At 36.7% G+C, this 9,352-nt stretch overlaps 1 protein-coding gene across 1 annotated transcript in view; it reads right to left on the reverse strand.

Annotated features, from left to right (window-relative positions):
- The window catches only part of ankrd40 (ankyrin repeat domain 40), an 8,921-nt gene extending 2,780 nt beyond the window's left edge, over positions 1–6,141 (reverse strand). The window contains exons 1-4 of the mRNA XM_016538972.1: positions 5,711–6,141; positions 3,488–3,636; positions 1,911–2,459; positions 586–767 (exon numbers count right to left, since the gene is read on the reverse strand). Coding sequence (XP_016394458.1) covers positions 586–767; positions 1,911–2,459; positions 3,488–3,636; positions 5,711–5,844 — 1,014 coding nt within the window. The 5' untranslated portion in view covers positions 5,845–6,141. The remainder of the gene's footprint in view (positions 1–585; positions 768–1,910; positions 2,460–3,487; positions 3,637–5,710) is intronic.
- Positions 6,142–9,352: the final 3,211 nt, after the last annotated feature.

Consider the following 9,352-nt stretch of genomic DNA (forward strand, 5'->3'; position numbering starts at 1 on the left):
AATGGCTACCGTCAAAAAAAAAAAAAAACATTCTTTAAAATATCGTTTGTGTTCAGCAGAAGAAAGAAACATACAGGTTTGGAACAATTTGAGGGTCAGTAAATGATGACAATTTTCATTTTTGGGTGAACTATCCCTTTAAGTTTCCCCCTTCCTCTTTAAGATATTGTTCCCGACTCGTAAATTAAGGTTTAGGGCTGCACGATTTGGGGAAAAAATATTTGTAATTTTTCCAATTAAACACCCAAAAACTATCAATGAAAAACAAAATTATTGTAATTGAAAATAATTAATTCAATTATAATCAAAAATATTTTATTCAAATAAATAATTAAATAATTGAAATAAATTACAATTAATTAAAAATAATTAAAACGGACAATTTTACCCATTTTCATGTGTCTGTCAGCAAATGCTAATGCCAAACCTGTTGAATGTAAGTGGAGCTGCTATTTGTGTACTGCATATGTAGAGCATCCAAATCAGTCACTTATGAGGTTCCATCTCTGTTAGGATACTACCCTATGTAGGCAGTAGGCTGTGAGGCAGCTGACTTGACTTAGCTTTCTTTTTCTCAGGCCTCACCTTTCTGAGCATAGTGTTGGGCAGCTTGCGGATCTTCTCCACGTGTTCTGCGCTGATGTCCAGCTCGCGGCAGCACACGCGGAGGAGGGCACGGTACGTCAGCTCCTGCCGGTCCAGCTCCACCTCGATGAAATCGTTCTCTCTGACATTGGTGTTCTGGATGCGGACCTTTAGGACGAGCTCTGAGAAGAGACAGCAAGTCTGAGATTGTGACTCGAGGAATCTCTCTCTGCATTCCTCAAACCAGTCTGTTTGAGTGCATGTGCATTTAAAGAAAGAGTGCGCAAACCTGTTAGTGGAGATCTACTGCTGCCTTCAAGTCATGTTGAAAAGATCAAATTTATGAGATATGCATTTTTTAAAGTCAGTATGTATGTACAATGCCTTAAATGTAAATGAGCAGCTGTGATTTTTAGTAAAATACATTACCGTTTAGGGTCACTTTGATGGTTTTTTTTTTTAATAAAATGTATATTATTATTCAGTGAGGATGACTTGATCCAAAGTGACAGTAAAGACATTTATAATGTTAAAAACGATTTCTATTTCAAATAAATGCGGTTTTATTTTAACTTTCCATTCAAAGAATCCTGAAAAAAAGTATAAAAGTTTCCACAAAACTATTAAGCAGCACAACTGTTTTCAACATCGATAATAAATGTTTCTCGAGCAGCAAATCAGCATATTAGAATGATTTCTGAAGGATCATGTGACACTGAAGAGTGAAGACTGGAGTAATGATGCTGAAAATTCAGCTTTGATCACAGGAATAAATGACATTTGAACATATATTAAAATACACATGCAATTATTTTAATTGTAATAGTATTTCACTAAATTGTTTTCACTCAGTTTCTGAATAAATGCAGCCTTGGTGAGCATAAGAGACTAAAAAGATTAAAGATTAAAAAGAATGTGTGTGTGTGTGTGTGTGTGTATATGTGTGTGTTTAGCATTAATCTGTTACTATAAATGTTATACAATTAATATATACAACAAAATGTATAAATTTATAATTTTATTATGAATTTTAATTTTAAATTCATAAAAACAATTTAAAGTAAAACTATAGTAATTTATAGTAACAGATTATTGTTACTTTTTCCATTTTCTTTCACCATTTTCATTATTTACAGTGTATCCCACACTATCTGCTTTCTTGCTACCTAGCAACCTCATAAAATCGCCTTTCAGCAATGCTATCTGCAACGCTTTTCATGTGGAGGTCAAAGCGGAGGGGCATTGAGTCATATTAAAGGGCCTTGAGATACTCTTCACTGACTAGTTCACTGACCAACAAGCTTCCTAATAAATCCTCACTGTACCTTGTACGTTAACAGGAAAAGTGCTGGTGAAAAAGAAGGGCTGGAAGGCCGGCATGGAGCCACCGAGCTGGGAGCAGTTGATCTGCTGCGGGATGGACGGCTGCCGGGTGACGGCGGCACTGGGAACCTGCGGCTGGCTGCTGCTTCCGCTGGGAGAAGGAAGTGTGGGACACACTGGGCCGTTCTGTGCTATGGGATGAGGGTGTGTAAACTCGCAGTGGTTGGTGTGATGAGTCTCTGAGGAGAGCTCCATGGGCAGGCCGCCGTTCTGCTCCACCACTGGGATGTAGGGTAACTCCTGCTGGCTCTGGCTGTCTGAGTAAAGGCTCTTGGGCTGCTGATGCTGAGGCGGAAGCTGCTGCTCTTGTGTCGGCGATAAAGTCGCTGGTTCCGACTCCAGGGGCTCTGAATGACTGTTGGTGCCGTTTTGCTGTGCTATGCTCATGTTATCTTTGTCCATCTTGCTGTACAGGAAGGGTGGGTTGGAAAGATAGTTTGGAATGATTGGCAGCTCTGATTCCTTCACCTCAGGCACGTCTTCCTCTTCCACTGGAGACGGAACGACAAGCATGAATGTGACAGTGTAAGGACATTTAAAGTGCTTACTGACCGTATACGGAAGGTTTTTTGTTTTCATGTTTGTATTTTAGTGTATTGCACTGTACAAAAAATTCTATATGTTATAATAAATTGATAAATCAATTATAAATTATACCATTATGGCCAATGATTGAAAAATTGCCAGCAATAAAATTCTATAATATTTTGTCTAAATAACTGAATAAATAAATAAATAAAACACTACAAAGTAAATTCAATAGCTGAACTAGTGAATTTAGGCATCACAATATTATAATGTACAGTATGAAAATGGATATTCATTTTAAGATTCACTAAAGGTTACATTTAATGTTATTAAATTGGTAGTGTTTGTAAAGGTTAAATTTTAAGCTAAAGCTTTAAAAAGTTGATCAAGATGTCAGAACTGGAATATGGAATGTTTTAAATATGTATTTTAGTGTTTTCAAGAATTAATACTATCAAAAAATAGTGATGCAAAATTTTAAAATGTATAATGTTATGGCTGATAAACTCTGTAATATTTTATCAAAAAAAAATTGTAGCATTTAAAACTATTGCTTTTAGTTTTTAATGTTTAATTTGATTTAATATGCAAATGCATCATAAACATGAGTCATATGAATGCATATGAGCATTTGAATCAGTCATGATTTGTATTTATGCATACCATCCTCACGCATTTATATTCTAGTGCAGAGGTTCTCAACTTTGGCCCTCCAGCTCCAACCCTAATTAAACCCACCTGAACAAGCTAATCAATGTCTTCAGGATCACTAGAAAGTTACAGGCAGTTAATTTTGACCAAGGTTGGAGCTGAACTTTACAGGAAAGTGGACCTCGAGGGCCAGAGTTGAGAAACCCTGTTCTAGTGTACTGATTCCAGTAAACATAACATTTAGGCAATAGACTGTAAATATCTAGACTTTATAGAAAGTATCAGAGCACCTAACACATCATGTCCTGTGATACAGAAGGTAGGATTTTTGAAAACATACCTCCAAGTAGTCTTCTGATTTCAGGTTTGGAAGTGAGTTGAACGGCTAACTCTTCTTTCGCTGTTAGAATGTCTTTGTCGGCTCTGGCGTTCAGCAGATAGGCCACTATGTGTTTGTGGTTTCTTTTACAGGCCCAATGCAAACACGTCCTGGATGAACAAGGGACATCAGAACTACTTAAACATGGTTTGCAACGTGCACTGCATCAGTCAAATGAGTTTGAATGCATTCAGGCATTACTAAAACAAAGCAGTTAACGCTTAGCATGAATGTCAGGACAAATCTAACACCTCCATTCAGTTGCTCAACAAATATCCACAGTGAGAAAACCGAGAGCTTAAAGACAAGCTGTCTAATTGAGCATGTCAGGAATGCTACCAGGCTAGATGAAAGGTAAGGGCTTATCTACAGAGCTCATAAACTACTCAGTTTTCCTCAGTCCTGCTCTGCACATTATAAAGGGCTTTCTGCATTACATCGTGACCCTGGGCTTATGCATTTTAAATCCTATTAAGGCCACATTTAAACCTTAGTTAATCAACATTACATATTAAACATTTAAGCAATGTACATGTTATACAATGTAAACCAATCAGGTGCAAGAAGGTAGCGAGTTGATTAGCGACAGACAACCAGTTACAAACTGTCCTACACATTTGGCCCCGCCCCAAATTCACACCATTGGTTGATCCAGTGTTGCCTCTGCATATTAAAATTAAAGTATTTTAATATAAGAAAAGTAAAGAAAGAAGGAACGATTTCATTGAGGAGCAGCTGGTGCAGGACTAAAGGAGTAGTTTGCACCCAAATTAGTTTAAATTCAATCATGTTTGTTTAAAAAAAGTTTATTTCTTCATAATAATAATTCCTTACATTTATATAGCGCTTTTCTGGGCACTCAAAGCGCTTTACATAGAAGGGGGGGATCTCCTCAACCACCACCAGTGTGCAGCATCCACCTGGATGATGCGACGGCAGCCATATTGCGCCAGAACGCCCACCACACACCAGTTTATTGGTGGAGAGGAGACAGAGCGATGAAGCCAATCAGCATATATGGGGATGGTTAGGAGGCCATGATGCAGGGCTCTACAGTGCTACCATTTCATTTGCGACTGAAAACTACTACGTGCGACTATGACATTTTTTTAGGAGCACCAGTGCGACTGACCCGATCATCATCATACTTGTGATTGCGCTCAGTGGAGCTTCAAAGGTTTCTACGTGTTTTTGCAGCGTTGAGTAATGTATCACAGACATATCTCACGAATCCTTTCATAAGCAAAGTGTAGACAGGGTGTAAATAAGAGATTCATTGCGCAGTGTAGAGAGCTTCGTTGATTATAAATGTGAGATCGAGATAAACTAAAGAGAGTCAGGACCTCGGTTTAACGTCTCATCCGAAAGACTGAAATAATTATTATTTATTATTATTATTATTTCTTCATGGGAACAAATTTGGAGAAATTAACATCACTTGCTCACCAATGGATCCTCTGCAGTGAATGGGTGCCATCAGAATGAGTCCAAACAGCTGATAAAAACAACACAGTAATGCACAAGTAATTGACGTCTCTAATGAATTGAAAATTCGCATGTTCTTAAACAAATCCATCCAGACGTTTTTAGCTTGAAACTGTCACTAAAATACTTCTGCGAATAATATCGCTTTTTCTACAGTTAAAAAAAAAGTAATCTTGTCTGAATCAGGAGAGAAATATGCACAGATCAAGCAGCGTTTACAAGTGAAAGCAGTTCTAAACAAATATGTCACAGTATTTTGATGTGAGAAGACAACAGGGAGGAAATGTTATGGACTCATGTTCTCATGCAAATTATTGTGATGTTTTTATCAGCTGATTGGACACTCATTCTGACGGCACCCATTCACTGCAGAGGATCCACTGGTGAGCAAGTGATGTAATGCTACATTTCTCCAAATCTGTTCCCATGAAGAAACAAACTCTTCTACATCTTGAATGGCTTGAAGGTGAGTAGTAGTCCTAGTTTTCATTTTAGGGTGAACTATTCCTTTACGAAGGGGGACACTGCGCCCCCTGTTCACATATCTGATCACTCCACTAATGTCTTCACTGTCAGGCAATTCATTAAGAATTAAGAATAAAGGCGAATTGCTGTTTAAGAAAAGGTTAATATAACGGTATACGCTTAGAAAATCAAACAGAGAGTAATTTCGCCTGTTGGGTGAGTGTTAATACGCACCATCCGTTAATCTCATTTTGAGAGTTGATGTTGACTCCGCTCTCCACTAAAGTCTTCACCTCATCAATGTCTCCGATGGCACTGGCCTCTCTCAGACGCTCCTGTAGCTCTTTATCCAGCGATGTCGTTGACATTATTCAAGTCTTTATGGAAATAAAAGCTTCATACGAACTGACACACTGTGCTTTTAAGACAGGAGACAAAAATAGACTCTCAACTTGCTCCGCCGTGGTTTAAACTGTTTCCTGTTCTGGATGATTTTCGACAGGCGAGTCTATTTACAGTCTTTAGATTGAAATCAGATCAAAACGGCACAGTATAATAAATCGGGTTGTGTTCAAATAATCTTTCGCCGACTACTGCAATCCACTCGTATGCGCCGTACCTCCCATGTTGGGGGCAATTTTCTGTGTAACACCTTCAGATCATGATCTTTGGTTCCTACTTACGATAGCCGGTAAATCATTCTTAAAAACTAAGATAAGAGTCCGATCAGAGGTCAAGGAATACAAAATCTGTAGTCAATAAACAGACTCTGTACAAGATAATACACTGATATTATTTATTGATCAAGGAGCATCATGGAAGTGCAGCAATTAACTGTGTAGTGCAGATAATATTAGTGTTTCATTAAATTTCAAACAAAAAGTCACAAATATTTTGTGTTAATGTGAGAATTTACATATTTAGGTATTGGCGTACAAATATTTAACATTATGTTCGTTGTAACTGTGATTGAATTGATATTACCCACCGATGTGATAAAAATAAACATTTACATTTATGCATTAGGCTCAAAAGCACACCCAAAGCAACTCCCATTGCATTCAGGATAAAACATTTTATCAGTTTTCTTGCTTTTGGAACAATTGGATTTTGCAAGACATTCTTAGCAGAAACTACGGTTAACATGGTAAATCTTTAAATAACACTGCAAATCTATAATCCAGATAACCAATGATAATGATCAAAGGAATTAACAGATATTCGGATCTCAGCCCGGCTCGATCAATATTATGTGCACATCATTTTAAACATTTGTCTAAACTATTATTAATTTCCTTTGGTGTGAAAAAAAACATCCAACAAGAACACATCTTTTCCAGAAAGAGAGTGATGACAAATTTCAGCAAAGCTGAAGTATTATTCAGTATCTTAAAACACTGCAGAGTACACTCAAATACTGTACAAACTGATATTATATTAAACCACGCTGTCCTTGTGAAACAGTAAGCACTTGTTGTTGGCGGGCATATCAACCTGGAAAAAAAAAGAAAAGAAACATGCATTTACAAGCCTTTGATGACTCAAAGTGGTGAATAATCACACAATCAAGTCAATCATATTTAATAGCAAGAACTAGGTGTATAAGGCATGATGTCAGATTAATTTGCAATGGATCATGGCCAAGTAATGGATTATAGCCTCTAGGAAAAACCTTCAGAAGAAGAATTTTAGTGAACAGAAATAGGAAAGGGAGGCTTGACATGGGCCATGTATAGCATCTTAAAGTATATTTTCATCTAGCATGCACTGCGCTATACCAGGTTTTGAATTAAGCTATAGTAATAAAACGCTTACAATTTCCTCCAAAAGTCCATTTTCTTGGCCTAGCGTTTTCAGGAATGACACATCTCTTAGACCCCACTCTGGATTTCTGTAAAACAAAATTGTTGAAAACATTATGATAAAGGGTAAAATTGTAAGAGAACTTGTATTAGGATTTTTGATGTTATCCTTTGGGATTCAGACTGCAAAAAATGTATTGACTTTCTTAGTATTTGTAACGTTCCTAAAACATGATACATTTACTTGAAGCAAAATTATTATTAGGTCTATTAGATATTAAATCATAAATCTATTTATAGTTGTCAGTGGGGTGATGAAAATAAACTTATAAACTTTTTGTTTGTTTGTTTTAAACAACAAAATTGTATTTAATTTAATGTTGATAGTTTTTTCATAAACAATACATCTTAAGTAATTTTTCATGATTGAATTTAAATTGATTAAAAAAAATTATAGATATTTGTATTGAAAAACAAGACAAAAATACTAAGAAGATAATTTTTTGGCGTGTAAGTCAATAAAAATAACATTTCTGAGAAGTGCAGTGACCATCTAAACACACTATACAGTGGGTACGGAAAGTATTCAGACCCCCTTAAATTTTTCACTCTTTGTTATATTGCAGCCATTTGCTAAAATCATTTAAGTTAATTTTTTTTCCTCATTAATGTACACACAGCACCCCATATTGACAGAAAAACACAGAATTGTTGACATTTTTGCAAATTTATTAAAAAAGAAAAACTGAAAAATGCTCAGTATTTAGTAGAAGCACCCATTTGATCTAATACAGCCATGAGTCTTTGGGAAAGATGCAACAAGTTTTTCACACATGGATTTGGGGATCCTCTGCCATTCCCTCTTGCAGATCCACTCCAGTTCTGTCAGGTTGGATGGTAAACGTTGGTGGACAGCCATTTTTAGGTCTCTCCAGAGATGCTCAATTGGGTTTAAGTCAGGGCTCTGGCTGGGCCATTCAAGAACAGTCACAGAGTTGTTGAGAAGCCACTCCTTCGTTATTTTAGCTGTGTGCTTAGGGTCATTGTCTTGTTGGAAGGTAAACCTTAGTTCCAGTCTGAGGTCCTGAGCACTCTGGAGAAGGTTTTCGCCCAGGATATCCCTGTTACTTTCCGTACTGTATATATATTTATTTAGTTTTTGGGGTCTGCACTGTAATCCTTAAATAGAGTCTTTTAATATCATCTAATGATTCTTGTAAATAATGCCTGACAAGATTATTTGGAATATGGACTACTGTTACAGTGAATGACATAGTGGGTGTCTTCTGTAAGTCATGGTAAAAATGTATGATAGTGGTTATTTTTTGCTCAGGAAAAAAGTAAATAAACAGCACACATCTCTAATGTACAGAACTAATTAAAATCTGTCTTAAACATTTATGTTTTGATGCTTGGAAAAACCCTTGCATCCAATTTCAATATTCCTGGAGGTTCTGTCTGCAGATACATTGCCATTAAATTATTTTCCTTATAGGGAAGACGCATGCTTTCCCATGCAAATCTTTAGCTGACTTTGATCCCAGTTTCATTGCTTTAAAATTATCTCACAAATTCTGTAAAAAAGATTCTTTATCAGAGCAGGCCACTGGAGACGACAGCCAGTCAGTCACCATATGAACTAAAATACAGTTCTTTGCCATTTGCTCATCAGTCATGACAGAGAGCACAGACTTGTCAACCTGAAAATGCAGTGAAGATTTAATGACATAGATTAGTTCTTGAAAGAACATAAATGTACCCATGAATTCATAATGCATTAATTAACACAGTCAATTTTTATTAAACATGTATTTTTTGTTTTTATTAAAACAGCATTTTCACAGAAAAAGTAACAGTGAAAGTCACATCTCTTCATCTACATGCCATGCTGGTTCTAAAATGGGGTTCAATATTAACATCGAGGGTATAGTTAATGTAACTAGCTAGTCGCTACTGGTAATTACTGTTGTGTACCCTACCCCTACTTGTATACCTGTCCACTGTTACCTGTAGCTCAGGGATGGGCAACCATACGGCCCGCAGTGTCTTTTAGTACGGCCCGCTGGATCATATT

This window comes from Sinocyclocheilus rhinocerous, unplaced genomic scaffold, assembly GCF_001515625.1.
Source record: "Sinocyclocheilus rhinocerous isolate Xijiao unplaced genomic scaffold, SAMN03320098_v1.1 scaffold463, whole genome shotgun sequence".
Taxonomy (NCBI): domain Eukaryota; kingdom Metazoa; phylum Chordata; class Actinopteri; order Cypriniformes; family Cyprinidae; genus Sinocyclocheilus; species Sinocyclocheilus rhinocerous.